The sequence below is a fragment of the Eutrigla gurnardus genome (assembly GCF_963514095.1).
Source record: "Eutrigla gurnardus genome assembly, chromosome: 17".
Taxonomy (NCBI): Eukaryota; Metazoa; Chordata; class Actinopteri; order Perciformes; family Triglidae; genus Eutrigla; species Eutrigla gurnardus.
This window is the reverse complement of record NC_139928.1, coordinates 8,491,552-8,516,664: the sequence shown is the minus strand read 5'-3', so window position 1 is coordinate 8,516,664 and position 25,113 is coordinate 8,491,552. Positions and strand designations below refer to the sequence as shown.

General features: G+C 41.8%; 1 protein-coding gene across 1 annotated transcript in view; it reads right to left on the bottom strand.

Annotated features, from left to right (window-relative positions):
* The window catches only part of csmd2 (CUB and Sushi multiple domains 2), a 230,847-nt gene that overhangs the window by 153,000 nt on the left and 52,734 nt on the right, over positions 1 to 25,113 (bottom strand). Inside the window, exons 4-5 of the mRNA XM_084032112.1 lie at positions 15,215 to 15,409; positions 11,084 to 11,291 (exon numbers count right to left, since the gene is read on the bottom strand). Coding sequence (XP_083888238.1) covers positions 11,084 to 11,291; positions 15,215 to 15,409 — 403 coding nt within the window. The remainder of the gene's footprint in view (positions 1 to 11,083; positions 11,292 to 15,214; positions 15,410 to 25,113) is intronic.

Genomic DNA, 25,113 nt, shown 5'->3' with positions numbered 1-25,113 from the left:
GAAAACAATTTGTGAAGAGTGCCCTTGGTGCACCTGCAGCGTTCTGTCTTCAGAGGCGTATTACATTAGAGCTTTGTCAAGATAAAACTTTTTTTTTTGCCCATCTCTCTGTCTTTGCTTCTGTCTCATTCTGTCCGTGGGGAAAGTGGAGTTAAGAAAGATTGCAGTGCTGTGGGATCAATATGATGCTGACACCTCTCTGGCACTCTCCAAAAATCTCTACCAAGCAAAAACCCACTTGCAGGGGTGGGAGGGGTCTAATGGATCATATAACCACTATATCACTTTAGCTTCGACTTAACCCCTGATGAAGCATTGGTTATTGAAAAAGTAAAAAAAAATAACTGACTCAACTTCTAAGCAACAAAGTAATGTAATGAAGAAAAAAAAGGCAATTATGATGAGTTTGTATAAACACACACACACACTAATATATATATATATATATATATATATATATATATATATATATATATATATATATATATATATACACACAGACATATACACACACTAAAAAGGGGGAAAACATGACAATATACACACAAACATGAATTTCTACAACCGTCCAAACTAACCTAAACAGTTATAAATCAAGACACTGACTGTCCCTGACTATGTTCAATAGTGCAGCTAAGGCTTTTTACGGTGAAGGCCGACATTGCCTGTCACCCTTTGCCTCCCCAAGTTTATTGATGCAGTTGAGGAGAGTTTTTATGGAGAAACGCTGCTGTGCGGCCTGTAATTGCCGGTCAAAGCACGATCACCAGAGTTCATAAAGGTTCCTCTTTAAATATATCCAGCTTGGCCTAATGTCACCTCATACAAAAAAAGACTCTGTCTGATGAATGGGAAAAGAAGAGGTATTTCACCACCACTCTAAACACACACACAAACACACACACACACACACACACACAAACACACACACACCTTCGCGATAGCACCAGGTGAGAACTGAAGGTGTACCGAGTGTAAACACACACACACACACACACACGCACGCACACACACACACACACACACCTGTCCTCAAGAAGATTAAGATGTATTACACTTTAAACCAGCACGTCCTTGCTTTATTTCACCTTGCAGGTTCCCTCATTCTCTCTTCATCCCTCTTTTCTTTGCTCAATACTTGCAACAAATGTGAGCTTTCCAAACCTAAAATAAAGGGATAATATATGAATGAATGATGAACTTTGAAGCATGCAGAGGAAGATCACCACTATGTGAGTGATGAGTCTTGAACGATGACTCAGTCAATAGTAGGGCTGTTGGAAAGAACTTCGGGAATTCGATTATTCTTCCTAAAAAAAAACTGTACTATTTGAATACTGAAATTAGTATTACATTTTAGAAACGTGTTTTCTAACGTTAGCAAATCCTGCCCTCCTCCTTTTGACACATGATGAACAATAAAGTTTTCTGAATCACAATCTCACTATCAGGAATAGCCAATTTCGCTACCCGCGTCTCCATCGACTTATTCATCTGGAACGAGACCAACAGCAGGCTGTATGTGAGAAAGTGAAAGTAGAGCTGACGGTGAGACGAGGAGAGCGTAGCCATGGCAACGGGGACACAGCGTCCCACGGTGAATGGCAATGTGGTTGTTTTACTTTCTTAATTATCAGTTATGTAGAAAGCTGTCAGCTGTCGGTAATTAAACAAATTTATTGGTAATGTTTTTGGAACGCCCTCTAGAGGACAGGAAGTAAAACAACCACATTGCCGATAATGGTATTGGTAATGTACAGTATAAGCCTGTGTAATGTAGTTAATATTAATATTAGTCTGAATTTGAGCATTACAAATTTGAAAATAATTCAAATTTTCAAAAAAATATGGAATTCAATTTGAATAGTATTATAGAGGAAAATTGACAGCTCTAGTCAATAGGTCTGTTGCTTCAATTATATAGATGTTCCCAGGTGTCTGGAACAATTCAGTCAATACAAAACATGGTTGAAACTTAACTGTACTGCCGGATGGATATCTGCAAAATCATCTGTTATTAGGTCGTTCATTTTAAAAGTTAGAGACTCTTTTGTACTGCCAATAGGGTTTAAGTGGATTCTGTTGGTTGCGCTTGTAGAGATTTAGTGCAGTAGAGGCAAGTAACATTGTCTACAAAAAGCAGATCACTCCACTGGTATCAACACAATTGTGCTTGATTTAACTAAAGCAAGCGGATACTCCCTGGAAAGAAGGGGAATTACCTGACGCCCTTGGCTGATGTTATCACTTTGAATTACTTCTCAAGAAGGCTAGTTTTTCACAGCATGCTACATAAGAAGTGTGTGTGTGTCTGGTTGTTCTTTGAAAGAAAGTGGATGTTAGAGACAGAGAATAGGGATACGTTGTGGTTGAGCAGTGACCCAGATCAGACAGTGACATCTCCGTCCACTCGGGATGCTCAGGAACAAGATGTTCTGCTGTTACTGCGGCATGGACACCCTACAAACGAAGATCCACCTTTGAGGTCATCAGTTGTTTGATTTTAAATCAAAACAAAAAAAAGAAGTAACTTACTGAGATCATATCACTAATGAATGTAGAACAATGACATGTAAAAAGAATCACAAGTATATGTTTTTTTATGTTTTGATTTTGCTCATTTTTTATTTTTTGTAAATGTGTCCTTAGCTAAGAGCACACACACACACACACACACACTCACACAGGGCAGTACACAGCCCGATGCGTTGCAATGACTTGGCATTAAAACGCTGCGTGTACTTTTCCTCACTGCCCTGCTTTTCAAATCGAATTGGCGTACACAGTGTCCTCTACACCAGACCACTGAGTGCACTGTGCTGTTGGACAATTGATTTCATATGTTGCTTTCCTTCTAAGCCTCTTCTCTCAGCCCACCCTCTTCCTCCATCTTGGCTAATTACTGTGATTGATTAATCGACTGTCCTGTGAAACTATGTCACACCCGAATCACAACTCTCAAAGAATGATTACGGGAGGCGAAGGTTAAAGGCACAAATATCTGGCGGAAAACTGTGATGCTGTCCAAGTAAGGCACTTGAAATTTTATTTACATACAGCCGCCGTCTTTTGATCACACCATAACAAAAATCCACTGAAGCAAGCCCCTTTTCTTTAGATTACCAGCCCAGGAAGTAAATTAAGGGATCAAAGCAAGCTGCAGGATGACACATCAGCAGAAGCTGCAGAAAGTGTGTAACTATCGTTTTCACAAAAACAAAGAGGAGAGACGCAGAAACAAGAGATTGATTGTAGTTTTAGGTATAGAGGATGAGCAGACCCCTTGCTCCTATGTCCTGAAAAGTAGAAGCGTTTTGGGGATTGTAGATGAAGATAAAACCAATTGATAAGAGGAAAATTCACAAGCATATTTTGTAACTGGCATAAGTGTATTACATTACAGTAGCTACTGAAATATTTGGTCGGGCTGCCGTTATCCACTAATTCTCTTACTCTCTTATCCTTAAACATAATTAGTTGATTAATGTAAACGATTAATTTTTCTGCCAAACAAACTTCAATCTGTGTGGGTTGCTGCATGGAAATCGACTGTTTTGCCTTCAAAAACAAATTTAATGGAATTTCTGAGGTAGCAGGCAGGTATCTGTATGTCAAAATATTGCATATGGCATATGTTGATGCATTGTCAGCGTCAGCATCGTCACTTACGCTGACTAATCCCGGTAGCCTGAATATGGACATAAAGAATCAAAGTTGTCTCATGAGGACGTTAAGGGGAAAAAAAGAATAAATAAATCAAATCCATTTGCGGGCCCAGGGTGCCAATGCGCATAACTTCAAATATGTCTCTGTGCACAAATCACAAGCCATTAGTGCATCTGTGGGACTGTAAAAAGCGACAGATTGGATCCCAGTGGTGCAGTGCTTAGTAAACACAACTAAAGAGACACCCAGTCAAGGCACAGTGATCTGGGTCATTACCTCTAACCTCTGCATGTTCTCTGGTCTCACTGGGACGAGGTAACACATGGCTAGACATGCTTACACAAACACATTGCCATCCAGGCTGCTTGCCTCTGGGGAACCTGGTTTATAGGTTTGACTAAATATTGCTGAGTAAATTGCTGCACCTGCTAAAAATAATTCAGATGTTCACTGATGGCTAATTATACGTAATAAAGAAGAATATAATGCATTCTCATATTCATTTGCTGTGGCGTAATTGTGACAAGATACCCTAACTTAGAAAGCACACAAGCAGGCCTGGAAGGATGTTTTGGCCAATTTTCACTAACCTAGCTTTCTGCCCTCCTAATCCTCTCTGCTCTCAAGCTCTTAGCCTGAGCAATTAGACGGAGGGAGTAACAAAGTGTGGGGTGCTGGGATGAGCCAACTCTGGAACATCTCTTGGCGTGTGGCACATAGTTCATAACGGCAGATTGATCATGGCATGTTACAGATTGAGTCCTCAATCAAGTGCTGCTGTTAATAAATCCTGACTCAGACAAACAGACTTAGAGTGGCTGTGGTGGAGAGGCTGGCGAAGACAGCTATTGATCTTATGGTCAAGCACAGGCCGATAAGTCGAACTATGGTTTTAGATGTATTAAGCTGACGGTGCTGGGGGAGCATGAATACTGGGGAAAGAAGACATTCAAGATGACAGCAGAGCTGACCTTTTGAAATTTGTTTTGAAAGTTGATCAATTGCGCAAATTGAATTTGGTAGACCTGGTTATATAGGCAAGCAATTCGGAAGTTCTTTCCAGAACATTTAATATTCAGGTGAATCATGACAGGGATTGTTCCCTCAAGTTAACCAAAGCTTAATTATAAATGACTTACATTTTGTGTTTTTATCTTATAAGTTTCAGATTTCTGCCTTACTCCCTGCCACTAGGAGACTATCAAACCCTCTGTGTCCGTCTGTCTGCTCTCCTCCATGCTGTAGGTGAAGGTCAGGGGCCCAGCACTGTCATTCTGCTCATTTTCTGTAACTGTAGTATCGCTCCACATGGTGGAATTAGCAAGCTATCATTAGCTAAATAATAAAACTACGGTAGTTATTGCTTCATCTTCACAGTTGTGACAGCATGGGAAATCACATTGAAATCACCAGATGATCAGTCATTAACACTGAATCACTAGATTTTGTAATGTGCAGATAACTTAACTGCAAGTCCACAGAATGCAACGGGCAGCTGTAATTATAATGCAAGACCACGTTATGGAAAAAGTAGAAAGGAAAGGTGCAGTGGGTAGAAGCAAGTGGGTAGGGGAATCTGATTAATGTTTGCTTATTACATGACATTGATTAGTCCCATACCTTCAGGAATTGGCCTTGTGAGATTAGGGCAGATTTGAAAAAGTAAATGAAAAGTCAAGCTTAAACACAGGTTTAAGTGCGCAGTTACTCTTAAAAGATTTGACTATTTCAGACACCGAACCATTCCATTGGCCCTTTCGATTGGATCGCCTATTGCTGCTCTCACGATTCAATGTTATAAAAATAGAAACCAACCCAGGTACTAAATAAAACACATCTTAATTCCTATCCATGACTTTGCAAAAGTATTACATTTACAATATATCAAACTTGTGAAAAAAAAAAATCTGCGTTCTACACGATTAATCTTTTAAGAACCCCAGCAAGTACAGCTGCAGGCCTGAGTCGTCTGCGGGGAAAGGTAAAGTGGTAGATGAGTCTAGAGTGTCTTTGGAGGTAGGGAGGGAAGAAAAGCTTGTAGGTCAGAGAAAAACCGACAGGGATCTAGTTCCAACAAGATAAAAGCTTGTGATAGATGCAGCTGGTATATATAACCCCCTCACTATGCAATCTGGGGGCTCTTTTTTTGGTTGCGCTTGACGTGATGATCCTTGACGTGCGTCAGGGCTTCATTACCATCCCTCACATCAGCCGTGAGACATTTCCAACTCAACCAATGTTTATCTCTGCATGAGCTTTCTCCGTTGTAAAGTTTAGAGAAGTTTAGTTGCGGGCTTTAAGATTTGCATTTAATTCCCATTGCAACAGACGGGCAAAGTTAGGGGAATACATGAGTCAACAGTAATCTGTGTCTGTGAATGCACAAAATCAAAAGCAAATCATCTGCTATGCACTTCACGAATACCTTCTTCGGCTATGGCTCAAACTCTGGAATCTGGAAAAATGTACTGCAGCCAAGCATGCGATTCATTATCCTTTGTTTGCTTTTGTTTTGGATGATTTGTATTTGGGTTTCATGAAGAGCGCCCCGCTCACTGTAAATGACGATAGGATGTCTAATGAAAGACGATAGATTTTCATTAGACAATCAGATCAAACTGTCTCAGAAGCTTTATGACACCCATATAGCAGAGAGAGAGAGACGGAGACTGACTGAGAAAGAGAGACAGCAAGTCGGAAAGACACGATATAGTCAGACCCTCAAAGACGTGACCAGACTAGTGATGTTGTGGTGAATTACCGGTAAAGCTCCAAAGCGAAACACTTCCATTACTCAAGCAGTCCATGTTGTTAGAAACAGGCCACGGCATTAAGAAAGGGAAAAAAAATGTATTCAAACATTCACACAGACAATATACGCCCACTCAACCATTGCACAGTATCCATTTAAAAACACGTATATGCAAAGTGCCCCTGCATTCCCTGCCAGTACTCGACATTCCCTTGCTGAAAATAACTGCTTTAGTCCCCATAAGTACAATAAATTATCTTTTTATGCAGGGGACATTGGGGATCACAGGTGGGCAACTATGTTCTTGTGCCGCCAGGCATACGATGTCCAGATACGTTTCCCAATTACTCACTTCCATACAAACTCTCACCGTGACTGTATTATTGGAATCAATTCTAGAAAGGGGCGTAGATCTGGCAGCGAATAGCTTGACATGATGGTCACCACTGTGGAGTCCCACTAGGAGATCATGTTTGTTACCCACATGGTAAATAGCAGCTGGCATTCCCACACATTTACATACAAATACAAAAACATATATGGTTGTATGGATACATACACACCAATGCAAACAAATCCGGCAATGGATCATCTGAGACGAATGATAACAGCAGCAGAGCTGCAGTAAAACTAAACTTAAATCTCATGAGCCCCAACATGAAAAAAACAAAACATCTCTTTTGAAAACACAACAAAAGGTAAAGGAGGAATTTATCTCCACCAAAATGAACTCCCATCAGAAACTGGAGAAAACAGCGCCTGGGATTAAGAGGCTATTCCAAAGACCATTCATTCTCACTCAGGTGAGTCAACCTAACAGCCAATCAATATATATCCAGTGTTCTGTACTCTCCTGCAACAACTCTTTATCTCTTTCTGGCACAAACACACACACACACACACACACACACACACACACACACACACACACACACACACACACACACACACACACACACACACACACACACACACACAGAGAAAGAGACCTGCTCCATCCACAGGTTGGGACAAGCTGACTCCTATCACCACTGCAGGAAGGCCATATGCTTGCTGGATGTCAGTATCCCAAGCCCATAGGGTAATGTGTTAAAAGAAAGAGGACAAAGAATGAGAGGCTGCCTAGAGGGATCAAAAGTTGTTGGGCTCTCACATCTAACGGGAAGAAAAAAAAGCAGCATTTACGCAGGGAGCTTTATGTTGCCAGCAAAGGGTTGCATGATAAAAAAAAAAGAAAGAAAAGATGTCCCTCATGGGAAAAACAGTTTGCAAAAGTTACCAGAATGGAAAAGGAAAACATAAGTTTTGTTTGGGAACACTTTCTGTAAAATGGTGCAATCATTGAACTGCGATGTGGGAATGTTTTCCAGCCATGGGAATAATGGCAATATTCTGAGTGGTTTCAACTCCAGATTCAGGCACTTTATACTATTTACAGTATCCAAGGTGTTGCAAGAGCTGCTTTCAACATCTCAGGGGAGCACTACTGGTAGATGAAAATGTATCACAGTCCTTTGCAAAACAATTGAACGCCAAAGAAAATTACGAGTCAGATAGATGCAAGTTCCACTTAGTAGCAAACGGGCGAATGAGCATCTGGCAATTGGCGGGGGCGTCAGACGTTATTTACATTGCTTCAAAGTGGATGGTGATGGGGAAGAAAATCAATGTGGATGCAAACAGTGTAATGGCAGAGTAATGTGTTCCCCTGGGCAGGCAACAAGGAAGAAGTCCTGTCAGGGTAATGCAGAGTTGAGGCGGAATTCAGTTGCTGTTTTTACCAGCCCTTCCCACTGCCACATTCAATCCACATGCACATCTCAGCTCCTGAAGTCAGTCTTCAAGCCTGTCTTCTCCTGCTGCCTCTTAAGAATGCTAACTCTGCCGGCCCGCCAATCAAAGCAGTGGATGATATGGAAAACAAGAATGTAAGGGACAATCAGATTCACATATAGGGCGATGTTCTTGATGGAGATTGACCAAAACACACACACACACACATCCCAGAAAACTGGGATAATGCAAATTAGACATGCTCTCCTCTGAGCCTTTGAGGATCAATCAGGGTAGGGTTTTTCACCCTGATTCCTGGCCTTTTTCCCCCCTCTATGTTACCACTCAACCTGTCCATCAGCTATCAATCAATACTACTCTTAAAACTCCCCACAGTTTGAATTAAGCAGGCAGTGGGGTGCCAACACTATACACACACACGCTGCAGCTGTGAAATAAAACCACAGTAACCCTTCAGGTCTTGTCATTTGTTCAGGCCACAAGGATATATCAGTCCGTGCCTTCTGAGTTTAGATAAGAAACGTTACACTTGAAAGCAACAAATAAAGGAGTTGAGAATAAAAGAATGCAGGTATAATCCATAAGCCTCTTCTGAAAGAAAGTTATATACATATCCCCATGTACAATAAGCTTAACAAGACAATTATTTGATCCTGAACTGGATTGTAAACTGTAATTCAGAGTTAATAGCAGACCTGAAATGAAGTCAACATCCCTTTACCATAAGTTCGCCCTGTAAAACCCAGTGTGATTAAATCACAGACCGGTCCAATTATATGGTGAAAGAGAGAGAGAGAGAGAGAGAGAGAGAGAGAGAGAGAGCACAGTCATCCAGCCCCACTGAGTGGTGGACTCACTGAGCCGTTCTCTGAGAGGATGTGCGAGGCAGCATCATAGGACAACTAATACTCTACCTGACCACTTTAATTGGCCACCAGCTGGGGAGATGTTAGGCCTCCACGCATCTATCTAGTACTTCCACCTCCATCCTCTCCTCCAAAGGCCCCGCCCTCCTCTCCACTTGTCTGTTGTCTGCCCAAGCTTGATCCTGTCACCTTTCATCTGCCCTTACTCATCCCTGCTAACTTTGAAATTATAGAGACCAAACTACTATAGTGCTGAAAATTGACTGTTTAGCTTTATGTTTTGGATGAAAACCACCAACAGTTTTGAAGTCAACACTTTCACATGTAGTTGACTTTAAAACCCCAAGCTGGCATGTCGAGAAAAAACATTAAACAATGGAGGCAAGCTAGCATGTCTGCACAGTGGCCTCCGTCCCATGAGTTGCCTTTTCTTTGCAATGTGCATGATCAACTGTGTCTTGCATTCTGCATCACTTGCCAATAGCCCTTCTCCCTCTTTTCTAATCACTTCCTTCCCACTCTTTTCCCTTGCTCTCTAAGAAAGCAGCCACCCTGCAAGTGTACCGCCATAGGTGCCCCGGCAACAATCGGCACCAAGATGACAAACCCAGTAGAGGTTTTGGGCGTCCCGTAAGACTACAGAGAGCAAATCAAAGTCTGGGACAAGCCGCTGATGACATCGTAAAATAGGCAAAACAAGCACAGTCAGGCTGCAGTCTGTGGGAGTCTGGGAAGCGATCAACTCTCAGTTGGCCATGCAGAGATTTCAAAGAGACTTTAATATCAGGCTACAAGGCACAATTCTCAGTTTTAAGAGCGCTCAGAGTCAATCAAGTTCTTCTCGGGAAGTGTTTTTGCTTAACTACTGAGTGAATGAGTGAAACTGACACAAGTTTCTAGGGGCCATCTTACTCTAAGATGACTTCTCATATATTCTTTCTGAACCCTTTTCCTCTATCAACAGTCCTTTATCCCTCCATCTTCCTCTGTGTGCGACTGTGCGTTTCAAGTATTTAATAGCTCAGCCGATGCTACCCCTTGTCCCTTCCTGCCAACTGCCTGTGGCTCTAACTTCAAAGTCTCCTCCGTCTTTTCTTGTCAATCCAAATTGCTTGTCTCCTATGTTCCTGAAACTAATCCCGCAAAGAAAGTGCAGTGGATTTTTCCGGGTGTATTAACAGGTGCATCCATCCGCCTGTATTCAGCCAAGTTAAAATGTCCGTGCCAACATTAGCCTAGTGAGTGAGAGGACAAAGTGGCAGCGAGTGGGTGAACAAGTACATCTGTTTGTACAAGTTCTAAGAGTGCCAGCACAAATATATGGAAGTCTGACTGAAAGTGTGAATACTTTTTGTGCACATGTCCATTTGTGCCCATATGGGCTCGACTCTCTCTCTCTCTGTGTGTGTGTGTGTGTGGGTGAAACAACACTATACGGCTCTGGCAGTGGCAATCTAGCTCACTAATTACTTCCTGAGCTGAGAGAGTTGTCAGAGAGAGGAGGAGCTGCCACAGATGGTGAGAGACCCACACTGACACCGGGATATCCTACCTCTCCATCATTAGAGCTGAGCATGTGTGTTTGTGTGAGACTGAGTAATTGAAAGAATGAGTGAGGGTGTGTGACCATGATTGAGTGCTGAAATTATGCTTTAAAACCACAGACCGCATGATACACCCACACAGGTAAAAGGATGCCACCTAGATCTCAAATAAAAATGTATTATTTTCATTTTAAAGATACTACCGGTCGCACTTGATTTTTGATAAGCGTGATGTTTGAAACAATTCCCACTCCTCTGCTACGTATCTAGATACTGTCACTCTAAGCCGGCTAAGTTCCACCGCACCTCGTAAACACCCATCCACTTCCAAACATCCTTCATCCAGCCCATTGTCTTAATCTGCAAAAGTGCCTGAGGGCAGTTAGCGCACCAGTGGACTTGACTCCCCGTCCGCAGCTCAACTTGCTCTCCAGACAAATTGCTGGAGGCTGACTACTCACCACTGTGAAGAGCCCTCGGTGCCGCTGACCTCGAGCAGGTCATAGTCGTCCTCCAGCTGAAAGTCGGAGAAAACCAGGGCAATCGTGTCTCCTGGCTCGGCCAGCACAGTCCAGGTGCAGTCGGCGTTGTTGTTGTACTCAGCTGGATAATTGGGGGTGGTGATCACCCCACTCTGGCCCCGCAGTGTCCCACCACACCCATCATCCGCTGCAGGGAGCACACAGGAGACAAAGTGTTGTAACGCTTAGTAAAAGAGGGAAATGTAAACAAAGAAAATCACAGAGCGCTGCAGAGATAACTGAATATGTACAGACAAATGGAACCAGTAGGAGAGGCAAGACAGTAAAAGGCTAATAAACGACAGCTTAAGATCATGTTTGACCCATAATCAGTCATATTAAAATTATAACTGGCTATGGTAAGCTTATTCAAGATCAGCACCATAGCTGCCGGACTATAAGACGGCATTATTATATGAAGACTCCTTTTAAAGATAGGGCACACTAACACTGTACAAAAGATACATAATACAGTGCTCTATTGAAGTAAAAAGCTCACTCTGTACAACAAAAGCTAGAACTCCCTCATCTGAAACAGACTGTCCAATGTTATAAAAACGCAGATATGTCTTGAAAAATAACATTATATTATGTTCCAGGATCTCCAGACAAAAATACATTGGCTGTATATGGATCAATACAGGGATTAACAACAATATGTCTAAATTAGGAGCCTAATTGGACAAATACCAATAAAGCTCAATTATTATCAATCTGCTGAACCGCTTTGAGAACATAGATATGCTGATGACTGATAACATGAAGATGCAGCTGTACTGATTCAGCAGGAGAAGTCTTGCAAACTATGTCACATAGGCTTAACTTTTTGGTTGAGGTGTTGCCAGGAACCATGTGTGCTTTTTAAATATGTATTATTTATTTACTTATCATGGCTGCAAATTATCTTTTTGCCACTAGCCAAATTGCAGATGAGTATGAAAATGTGCAATGAGTTACAGCATATTGTTCCTTTGTCTGAATTTCTTGCCAAAGGCCAGAGAGACACCAGTCATAGGATTTCAAAATGCCCTAGAGTGCTTTTACCATCAGCACATAGCAGGGTAGAGTGTATGATGCAAACTAATGCAATGTAGGGGGGGGGATTCAATTCTGATTAATTCAGATTCGTGTAAATTAACGCAACTCTTCTCTCCTCAAGACTGCTTTAAGGAAACCATTAAATAATTAAGCCTGCCCATGTTCATTATAGCTTTGAACAATACAGTCTTATGAGATAGCTGAACTGCAATTCCTGTGTGAAAATTGTGGAAAAACACACTCAAATATTGTGTGTATACATGTCAAAAAGGGGACACATCAAAAGAAGCTTTTATTGACACAACCACACTGTTACGATTAAGAAACGGTGTGTGTGCCTATCGCTATGTGTGTGTGTGTGGCTGTGTGTGTGGGATTCAAAGGGGGGGCTCAGAGGCTCCTGGGCCTGTCTATCATCTATCCTACCTGTCACCACGGCAACCCCCCTAAGGGAGGGCAAGCGAGTGTACGGACGAGCGGAAACTTGTGAGGTGTGAACTTGAATAGGAGGGAAACCACGACAGAAGGGCGAGGAGAAGGGGATGAAGAGGATGACAGGTGACAAGCGAGGAGGGGCGAGACAAAAGTGCAAAGGGAGGGTGGACAATGAGGAAAGAGAGATGGCGAGAGGGGTGACAGGTGATTGTTGCAATGGGAGTGACAAGAAGTAGAAGGAAGACAGAAGAAAGGATGAGGAAGTGCATTGATATTCCACACGAGACAGTTTCTTCACACTTGAAGGGAAGTCTCTGACTGCAAACTCTCCGCTTCACCTTGACTCTCTCCATTTCGTGGCTCCCAGTGGCCGATGCGAGCACTCTACGAGAATGGAAACCTGAATGACTATGCCATGGACAGGATTAAACCAACAAAAAATAGTTGGAGAATTCGATATGTGAGGTGTGCACAAACTTAGAAATGCTTTCCTCAGTCAATTGTAGATGTCAGGAAACTTCCCATGGATGAACAGTACGCAACTACGCATGTTCAAGCTGTCACTTTGGATGTCATGGTTTTCAATGAAGAGTAACGAGCTGCTTCAGTTCCTCTGAATGTCATGGTAACCATGGGAAAGCACGAGCAATGCAAGCAAACTATAAAAAGAAAAAACATTCATGCTGTGAAAAGTGCATATTTATATGGGCCAAACATAGACACAGCTAAAGTTTGAAAACTATATCTGGGATTTTAAATGGGACAACTAAATGTAACACAATGCCATTAAAAAAATAACAAAAGTGCCTTTGTAATCGGTAGAATAAAGCATGTGCACAAACCAAAGATAGAAAGATAAGTGTGTGTGATGCTGAAGGGATGAGCTGTGGCATTTAGAACTTCAGTCAGAAAGTAAGCCTTTTTTTCTGGAGAGATACGCTTCGGGGTTGGGAGAGAGTGTCAGGATAACAGAATAAAAGAGTGATGTGAAATCACTCATAGGTATACTCATCACAAGTGATGTCGTTTTTCGGATTATAGCTAAGAGAACACATTGATGAGTATAAGACAGGATGTGTATAACATTATCTGTGCCATCAATGGCTGGCTGTTATCTATGGCCCGACAGTGCTGGCACGTTTGCCCTCTCCTGAGTCCAGCGTGGTCACCGTGCCAGAATGTTCTCCCCTGCTCCCGAAGTACACCGTCAGTTCGGCTCTTACACATATGGGCCAGCTCTATAATCGGACATTAGCAAAACACTTATGCATTATTAAGGAGCACTCGGGTGTACATGTTGACTTTTATGTGACTCTGGTAGACCTCACTTAATCACAGGGGAAAATGTTTCTTTCCTTTTTGTTTTTTTTTGGGGGGGGGAGCATGTTTGCCTTTTATTGAGTGAAAGGGGGAGAGAGATGGGGATGACGTTGTAGAAAGGGCCGCCGGTCGGACTCAAACCCGACGCCGCTGCAGTGAGGACTCGTCCTCGGTACATGGGGCACCAACTCTACCACTGAGCCATCCCAGCACCCCAATTGCTTGTTTCTAAAACTTGTTTGTGTGCAAATTTCTGCCGAAAAGGTGCCATCAAACCCAGGAAGGAGCTTTTTTTTTTTTTACATTTAGATGTGTAGTACTTGTGCATCTTTGTGTGAGCGGGTAAGTGAGGTCTGTGCTGGCGTGCGGTGCCCATCCATGTGTGCTCCTATGTGGGCTTCCTGACTCCCAGCCTGGTTGCAGATGGCACAGTGTCTCCGAGCTCGGCTCTGCAGGCACACTGACGAACCGTTGGCCACATGCACACATGGGCACAACGAATGGACATACACAGACATGCAAACTACCATGCACAGTACATAGCATGCATTTCAATTATGCGAGTGTTGGCTTTCACACAAAGCAAACATCCTGCAAAAATGATGAACAATAGTATCGCAACTCCCTAAAGTGAACCATTTTCAAGAAGTGCGTCATGGTGGGTCAGTTAACACACACTGGCAGGTGTCACTGCCGTAGGGGTGCTTGCTAACTGTGAGGGAAGGACAACTGGCACAAGCACCAGACTGGGGAGCAAACACATGAGGTCCTGTCATAGTAAATAAGATATCAGTACAAACCACAGAAAACCGTGTCAGGTCATGTGGAGGCATGTGTAAATAATGTGAGTGTGTGTGGGGGCTGGAAAGTGGATTTAATTAATTGGCAAATAAAAGACTTAGGGGAAAGGTTGATTACCCTTCATTGTGCCAGCAAGGGCAATGCTGGCATTTCTAATACTATGATTTGATGAGGCAAAGTTTTTCAGAGAGATTCAATGTTTAAATTGTATGAGTTTAAATAATGGGTGGATTACTTTTGTGCATGTTCAGTAGGACATTGGGTCCAGCCATTCTGTAAGTTAACTTTAGTCATTTTTGCAAATATATAGGAAACTACAATTGACTATCCGTGGCATATCGCTGAGCTGGCTTTCAGTTCTTAGGATCATACATTTTCCAACAAAGCAATTTGAGGTGATTAAGTAATTTACTCTGGCGAAAAGGTCTTAAAAAAAACAGTTCTGATAGATGGTTTTACACTGTTCCTCATACATACCTCGGCAGTAGGGAAGGGGGAAATCCCAGGCAGCCGTTCCCGCTGAAGTGGCAAGGCAGGACAGGGTGGTGTGACCCTCCAGCACATAACCGGGGCTGCAGCTGTAGCGGATTTTGTCCCCAATGTTGAACGTGGACCCCTGCTGGAGGCCATTGAGTAACTGTCCGGGATTACCACAAGTGTAGCTGGGCAGAGCTGGAGAGAGAGGGAGGAGAATAGCCAGTTAATGAGTTCATAATATCTACTGAAGTCATTTCCATTGCCAATGTTCCTCCTTGGAAAGCTTCAGATCAGCCATAGTAGTCACTCATGGATGCCCTGTTGACCAACACTGCTTGTCCAGTCATGTATCTGCATGCAAATAAGTGAGTGAGCTCAGTATTTACATAACCTTGTCTAATTGTGTGTTATTATGCAAATCAAGTTGAATGGAAGTTCAATATCTTGGTCCTGGACCTCTCGCTTCAGTCTTGATGTAAAAGACACGCGGTTGTAGCTTCTGTTATCCACACACACACACACATGCACACGCACAGACACGCACACGCACAGACACGCACACGATCAGACACACACACACACACACACACACAGTGAGAAAGCTGCCCAGAGCATGTGCTGGACTTTGGATGAAACTCAGTTTCTCTACAGGGTCTGGGCTGAACGGAAACACAGAAACACAGCTTACTGGAACCTCAACATCACACTCAATACACACTTGCTTTTCTAATCTATCCGCCAGCTATCATATAGATGTATTATGACATATTTCGAAGGCAATTTGTTTATTTTGGCTGCAACATATTTATCTTAACAGGAAATACAGCCCCACATGTATGGGTTTGACTGGTTTTCTGAAGGAGTTAAACAAATGATAATCCTAGAAACACATTGCTTTTTGGCATGTCCCCACGGTCTGTGATAAGTCAGTGACAAAAGTGTGTCTTACACTCAGACGTGGCAGGGAGACTTGTGGACACCACACCGATGGCCCATTAAGTGTGATTAAATAGATGCTGTAATGGTAATTAAGTGTTTGGGCTCACTAAGGAGCAGTGACCAGTACATACCATGTCACAGCACTGTGCTTGAGAATCACTGCCATAGCAATATTTACATGACCAGCCATCATGATATGATCATTATATGATAATAATTGCATGGGAGGCACACTATAAGCAGAACTGAGCACTAAATTAACAATTAACATTAACAAGCTGTTCTATGAGTTACTTTTCATTTTACAAAAACACTTTTGTTTTGTTTTTTTGTTTATCCTTTCCCCCCTTTCTAGCCTGACTAAGTCTTCCCTTCAGCAAGGTCTAACAAGGACGGATCAATCATTTTATCCAACAGTGCATTCCACAGGGCCTGAGCTGTGGAATTAACTGGCTGGTAAATAAATAGACTGCAAACAGTTTGTGTCCAGTCCACTATGAGACAACAAACATGACCTTTAAGTGGTAGATTTGTGGGTGTACCCCTCACAAAGGTTACCTGAGCTGTGAAGTTACGAGACAGTGTAAGCTTTTCGTAATACCATTTCACAGCTTCATGTCTATCTATCTTCATAGATGGAGTTTTTAAGGGGTTTGCAGAAAACAGACATATCCAAAATAAAGGCAATGTACTGCTGTCTCACCAATAACCAATATCAGACAAGGTCAGTGTTTGAGAAAGCAATTATTGATTGGCAGAATACAAATGGCTATAAATATAAAATGTCAGAAAGATATTGTATCACACAGTATTTGTATGTTGTGAGTTAAAAACAATTAAGAATGTGAATAAAACATTTTTCAATTTGTTTTGTTTCTGTACCTTTGGAGTTAATAAACGTTCATTATTCTCGCATTAAATAATGCAGTCTGCCTATGTTCATTTTTCCATTTTCATTAAAGATATGTCATACATTTGTTCATTAATTGGTTAAGCCATCAGTTTTGCATTGATTTCCAACCTAAAATATACAAGTAAGAAGTAGCCAGTTTCAGCATTGTCGGCCAATAGCAAAACATACCAGAAAAACCCATGTCATTCATGCTCCCTACTTTTCTAAAAAGGGTTTTTAAGGGTACACTCAGCAGTGACTCACTAAGTGCAGAATCCTGCAGCTGCACGTTGCACTTCCAACACCTCAATCTGAGATTTCACAGCAGGTGTGTCCCTTCATCCGTTGAAGGTAGAACACCTGCTCAGACAACACAGATTCTGACCTTAATGACTCTTTTACAGTACCTGGTTAGGATTCGGGTAATCTTCCTCTGGCGTAATCCTATACCCGTGATGGACTGACTCATCACTGTCAGGCTCCACTGTGCCATAGCCTTTATTTTGACCGGCCAATGCCACCTTATTGCATCTTCTCTTCCATCATTAACAGATTAGCATATACACAAGGACTCTGTCGGCTTAGCATACCAGCTGCTGGGACTCATGCGTCAGCATGGCCACGGGTGGCCCTGGTGGCATGCAGGTAACTGCTTCACCCCTGTGGTTGTGAACATGTAAGGCTGGATCAACATAGCTCTAAATCACAAACGCTTTGAGTCGAAGAAATATTTTAGAGATTGAAGGGGAGGAGGGTCAGCTCGCATGGAAGGTGTGAGTGAAGTACAGGAATAGATAACTTTCTCACAGCAGACGTTTTGACTTATATTTGACTGCATGGATTACTGGCACACATAAATGGAACGGAGCCAGCATGAATGTTTTTAGCTACACTTTGAGAACGGCCTGATTTAGGGGTGGAAAAAAAGATGACATGAAGATGACAACAGATATGTGAGAAAGAGGAAGTGGATGCAAGGATGGGAAAATAACACGGGAAAAAATATGTGCAAGAAGAAGGACTGATAGAAGGAAAGAGGAGGGAAGAGATGAACAGGATGTTTCATTGCATTAGAAATGATTTAGGGCATAGCAACATCAAGATTAGATGTGTATATATGGACATGCATGTAATGCAAAAGTGTGTGTGTGTGTTTGGGGGGGGGGGGGGGGGGGTTCTGCTCACCCATTCCATTCCAAGTTATTAATTTGAACAGTAAATTACATCTGAAAGTGCCATTACAAGGACAATCCCCAGAACAGGGGGGGTGCCTGGAGCACTGAAGTGGCAAATACTTTTTTTTAACCTGACTGAGAATCCATACTCTCTTTATTCCCACAATGTGAATTTATCCGTCACCGATAAACATCATGAGTAAAAAGCATTCACAGTGTTTGATATAGTGCATCGAGCCTGCGGCAATAGTAATGCACAATACACCTGATTCTTTCTTTCGGCCTGCTTTGTTCCGACGTAATTATTTCCACTACAAAAGTGACTTGATAATGGTAGAATTTTATAGCAGTCAACAATTCCTACAGGTGATGTCACTCTTAACATATAATAAAGCAGGAGGACCTGCTGAGAGCTGAGTAATCCATATCAGGAAACAAATGCAGCAGTGGTTAAACAATGTATGAAAAAAACAAACAAAAAACAAACAAACTGTGCTTTAAACTCATTCATCACAATATATTTCTATATTTCAGGGTAACTTTAACAGAGAGAGAGAGAGAGAGAGAGAGAGAGAGAGAGAGAGAGAGAGAGAGAGAGAGAGAGAGAGAGAGAGAGAGAGAGCATGAAAAGGGAGATGGAGAGGAAGAAAGACTGAAAAACAAACATGCACACTAAGGAGCTTGAGAGAAATAATGAGAAAACAATTTTAAATATGTAATGCCTTCACATTACTCTCCATTAATTCCCTCCCCTGCACACGCTTTCATACATCAGAATTATTTCCCATTTTTTCCTATAAGCTTTGCAGCCTTCAAGGGGAAACTTTCTGTTTGAAAAGAGAGAGGTGGGTTTCTACCAGGGGGTCCGACTTCCGTCATCACGTGGACTATAATATCCCAAACCCCAAGCAGCCCTTGGGTGTTTGTCATGGCAGGTCCATAAGTCACGAGGATGGGAGGCTGTGACATGGTGCGTCCCTTGGGGCCCGGATGCTTTAAGCACTTCCACTGCTGAAACGGCAAAGGATGCTCCTCGTCCATCAACGCGTCCCTCTCTACGGCACACACTGGCCAACAGTAGAAGCATATGAACACGCTCAAGTGCGGACAAAGCATGTGTGCGCGCACATACATGCTGAGAGCCAAGAGCCATGTCATCCATCACACCAGCCGTCCCTTACATCATCAGCTTACATTCCTTTATACCTTCCAATCTCTCACTGTAACCCTTTCATTCCCGGTGACGAGGACAAAGGACAGTGGAGACGGAGAAAAGTTTGAAGCGCATCTCCAGGGGGGTTGACCTTTGACCCCAATAAGGCCGACGCTCTCGCTTCAAGCCTGTTCTTCAATTTGTCATTCTCTCCTTCTCGGGGAAAGGGAATAGCAGTAGTATATCCTTGCATACTATTTAACACATTTGTCCCCAAAAGTGATTCTCAAAAAATCTTATCTTGCAAAATGACAAGGAAGTACATTGCTTAACACTTCATGTCTGTAAGTCTTTCCAATTTTAATAGGTTCATGAATACAGTTACTGAAAATGAGATATAAGGTGGATGCATTTCTGCTATGGGTTAAAGAGCAGATTTATTATTCTTTCTTGTGTGTCTTAAGTTATAAGACACAAGTTGAAGGAGGAGTGAAGTCCCTGAAGTAAATCACATAAGTAATGAGGTTAGGGAAAGGGCAGGTAAGAGGAGAATGAACGATAGAGGAAGTGTGTGAGATACTGAGGAAAACGTGGAGATGACAGTTGGGGAGACAAAGCTGTTTTAATACACTTGATTCATCATCACTATCTGCCCTGTATGGAACAGCTGCAGCAGATCCATGATTGACAGTGTAGTATGACAGATGAGGTATTCACACATAAATGTTCCTTGAAGTGTACTGTTAGGTGGGCTCTTTTTTTCTTCTTCTGTTGTATACTATGACTATATTCTGTATCATAACAAGGTACTTTATTTCCTCTTCCTAAAGAGGGGGTATTCGTAATGACCGACTTCTATTCTGAAGTAAGAGAGAGAGCTTCCATAGACAGATGGGAAGGAATAAACAGATGTTGGGAGAAGAATTATCATCAAAAGGAAGGAGCTACATCCTGCCTCGAATAAAGTTTAAGAGATAAGAAAGCAGGACAAACGAAAGACGAGATGACCACGGTGTGAACTGCTGGAGTTTGACTTGTTTAACAAATCCAACATCCAGTTAACTATGGATTGAATCTTTGCCTTCAACTCTCTCTAGGTATTTATGTTCCCACCTTTGAATTAATCTCACATCACTCTTTTCCATCTTCCTTTCCAATTTCCTCCCTCTTTCCATTCCTTTTCATTCCCTTTTTCGAGTCTTCCTGCTATGCATTTGGAAGTGACATTGCGAGATCGATCCCAACACACAGGTGCATTAGCTCAATAAGCAGTTTCTGCTTTGTCAAGCAGCAATTCAATCAATGCCTCCTGTTCCCTACATATGGGCTGGACAAAAGCTGGCAACTCCCATCACTTCTGGTTAGAGAGGCTGAGGAATGCAGAAATCAACTCTCCCAGATCCAGGAAATAGATAGCATCCTACTTAGTGTGTGTATGCGAGTGGGTGTAGGTTGTTTTTTTTAAAACTCAATTAAAAGGTCGCCTTTGGTGTTCCTTGAAAACAAACAAAATGAATGATTATTTTCAGATTTTTTTCTGAAACCTGGATCGTTCACACCCGTGTCTGCCAGTGATGTCCTTTAACGAGTATCCCAAACTTGTCACGCAGTTATCTGTGGTAAACACACGCTGCATCTTCTCGCCATTAGAGTCTTTCAACCAATGATTTTTTAGAATTAATCATTAGGTAATATTTTACTAATATGCTTGGGTTGTATTTTAACTGACCTACCCGCAAATATTTAAGTTCATACACATGGGTCATACTAAAACTGTAGATAACTGCTTATTTTGGATCAGCTCACGCATCACTGGTGTCTGCTAGTCTTCTTCTGTCCTCCCTTTGTTAGTGCATTGGTGCACATCTTGATCTACACACACCTGTAGATCACTGGAATACTGTGACATCATTGGCAGGAATGTGTGTGTTGAGACTACTAAAGCCAGAGCATATTATATTTTGTATCACGTTCATGACTGTGTTGTGTTGTCTGCAGCTCTACTTCTACTACGCTTATTTCTGAACAAAGATATGAAGTTCGTAGGAACACAACATTGGCCCAATCGCCTTAGAGCTCTACATGGCATGCACCTTATCAAACACTGAGTGTAATCTGTTTTGAGTGACCTTGTGCAGGTAATAGTTAATGTTGCACTGCGTGTCACTGTCTGAATGGTTTGGGTTTTGAGATCCAGCTTTGAAAATCCCTGTCTGATTTTCAGCTTAGCTGCACATAAAGCTTCTCTAACTTGACAAGAAGAGAAATTCTGCAGTGGGAATGAGGGTCTGAACCTCTGTACATGGACAATCAGACACACACACGCACACACACACAGACACACACACAAAAAGCCGACTGGAATGAACTCTAGATATGCTCATTTCCCACGCACACAACGGCAGGTGCAATAAAAGGGCTGGTTGCTGTGTGGGAGGCGCTGAGGTGTGAAAGAGCTCATACAGAATTTATGACTACCAACAATGTCTGCAAAACGGAATAATGTGCTATTCAGTAGCCATTCACTATATATGAGGCTAAACTAAGAGGGATCAGGGAGCATGAGAAGGATAGCCAAAAGACAGATGAGAGACAGGGCTGGGGGAGCTGAGAACAGAGATCAACACATCTATGTACAGCCTCGATACTGCCTGGCTTCAAACATCTAAATCCCTCTGGCTTTCAGGCTTAGCTCTTCACTGGCATTACTCTTTCAAACACACAAATCACAAAAAATCCTTTGGTCACACATGCGAGCTCAAGTACACAGGTGCACACGGACACATTTATCCAAAATCAAGAGGAAATGTGAACGCAGAACGCATTGGTTTTTAATAGCAAAACCTTAATTTATTTCAGGGTCAGCTGATGGCTCTAACAACATGATATCAGAGACAATATTTATAATTATAATTCTAGAAAAATAAGTTGAGCAGGTATATTAAAATGTATATTATTTCTTACATAAACAAGGTAATTTAAATATGCAGAACAATGTTGGTTTACAGATTTCTGGGTATAGAACAGATGTTGTCGTGTGACTATTTACATTACATTAACATTATCAGTTCTACACAGTGGCTTTTTTTTAATTTGGGGGCAAAACAAGATAATTGGAATTAATTACTGCTTGGTATATTGGAGGAAAAAATGGATCGGTTGATCCCCGGTTAATTTCCAAGAATGTGTTCCCCATTAGTATTTTTTTTTTTTTTCATTTGGAAATTAACATTTTTGATTAGTATTTGGAAGTGTTTCACCAAGAGTGATGCTTCAGGACAGGTCTGGGACTAAAATGAGCATTCATCCTCTGGCAAAATCAATCTTTCCACCAAAATCCATGACAATTTCGCAAAAATAGTGTTCCCAAACAGAGCATGACGTATACAAAGTCTGACAAACATCGCTATCCTTAGGTTCTGCTGCTGGGACAAAAACTAGAGGTGTTCTAGCCTGCTATCTTGCTTTCCTGCATTTGTCTTGCTTTGCCCTCCCCTCAGCCAATCTTCTCTTCCCCGCTCTGCAGGTTGCCTTGGAAACAGTGAAGGCCCACCAGAGAGGACTTTCTGGAAGGAGACGTGTCGACGCGTAAACATGCAGGTTTCTGGGGAACGTGAGAAAACATGCGAACCTCATATCCCTACACCTGAAAACATATGCAGTCACCGTGACCATATACTCATAACTAACCTGGCTCTCTATCGACCTGTGTTCACATTTTTATACCATCATTTCATGTCACATGACTAGGACATAGAGCTCAACCCTTCACCATGTAGATATATGAAGAATCCTCCTGACAATCATGTCATCCCTCATTTTGTTGGTCAAATGCCAATTCAAACCGTCATCCCATCAAAGGCATCTCCTTCAATTCACTGTAGTGTCCATCTATATTTAGTTATCTGTCTCGTGAAGACAATAGAGCGGCAACCAAACACAATAAATAAGCGAAAAATTAAACGTGTTCTACTACATACAATCGGTTTGTATATTTTCAAACCTTTATATTTCATGTCTGAGGTAGCTAAATGAGATTTCAGTTGGACTTTAACTGATCTCCAAAAAATATTGTGTACTACTATTGGTGCTCGCTGAGTGCTTTGTTCCAAAGACATGATAACGAGTGGCACCTTTTCACTACATCTATAAACTGCTGATATATGATCCATAAATCACATTTTAACAAGGACCTAGATAAAAGGTCAAAGGTAATCATTCCTATGGAGTGCACAGCTTGTGCAAAAGTGAAGCCGTTTTCTCCATGTAATTCTGTTTTTGGCTGAACTCTTACTCACTACGCTGCCTTTAGTCCGTATGCTCTGCTTCACCAGTTAAATCATCCTGTCATCCTTATTTCTTATGCTCACAATTCTTTTGAGACCAAGTGCCTGATCTGCCCGTACGACAGCTGGCAATGCATTACAGTTTATTTTTAATAGAGTAGCAGGTTCAGTTTCCTTTGGTACCATATCAGAAAATAACAAGAGACATAAACTAAATGAGAGTAACAGGAGCCATGAAAGACCCCTAAGAAACAATGTGTTGTTATTACCATTATTTCCCTCTTGGAATGGACTGCTCAACTTGCAAAACATTTTAATAACATTTGACTAAATATTAAACTTATATGATGAAACTTGCAATCATAAAATACATAAAGTTGGTGGTTTCCAGTACATGGCCAGTAGCCTGTTGCATTATTTTTTTCACTTCTGACTCTCTGTTCATCACAATAGTATTAGTGTCCTGGTATTACAGCTTCCTTTGAAACCAACACTGTAGTCCCCAAGCCAATATCTTCTTTTGATTCCAGACCTACTGTAGGGCTATAGTTCCCCGGGGATGTAACAGCCTATAGTCAATGTGTGCTTCATCCTCTATGATTCCTTTCAACCTCAGCAGGGTGGATGTTATATGTTGGATGTCGTAAATGACGATATCGCTAACATGAAAAAATGGTCACATTCATAGTTCAGCTGTTAACTGTTAACTTACTATCTATCAGTTCAAATGAGTTGGGTTTTTTTTTATTATTATTATTTTTTTTTAGTTTGATGTTTTATGTATGCAGATAATTGAATCTACATGTTAATGTTGAAATAAACATACCTATACAAGTAGTTGTGACTATCATAATGGTTGGTCCTCCAATAGACATAATACTCAAAATAGTTCTGTTTTGGTCAAGTTTGCCGGCCCTTTTCCTGGGCGAGCGGAGTGCAGCAGCACTTCGAGCTACTGTCCCACCCACATGGGTCCATTTGCCATTACTAGTCCACTAATCAATGATTGAGTCAGACCGATGACAATTTTATAATCAAATCTACAACGATGGATCGATATGTCTATGACAATCGATCGAATATCAAGGCATAGCCTGAAAATTGTAGCGATGGTAAACTCATAAGCCATATCATATTTTGTGACAGACTCCAATATCCGATGAAAATGCCTAAACACACACACCACTCTGTACAGAAAGCTGCAGCTAAATCAAGTGGTATTTGGAGTTGATCCAAATAAACCCATAGATAAACCATGCGATTTGTCACTCAGGAGCTGGACGACCCTGCACACAGAGTATAAAGGAAACAAAGCAGAATCCCACTTACTTGCACAAAAGATGCCAAATTTACCTCCCACCCACTCTTACAAAGACGGCTCGCCCAAAAATATCCACCGGCTCCTCCCTTTGACAAAACGCAGCGGCATGTTCCAGCTTCTGTCTCATTACACT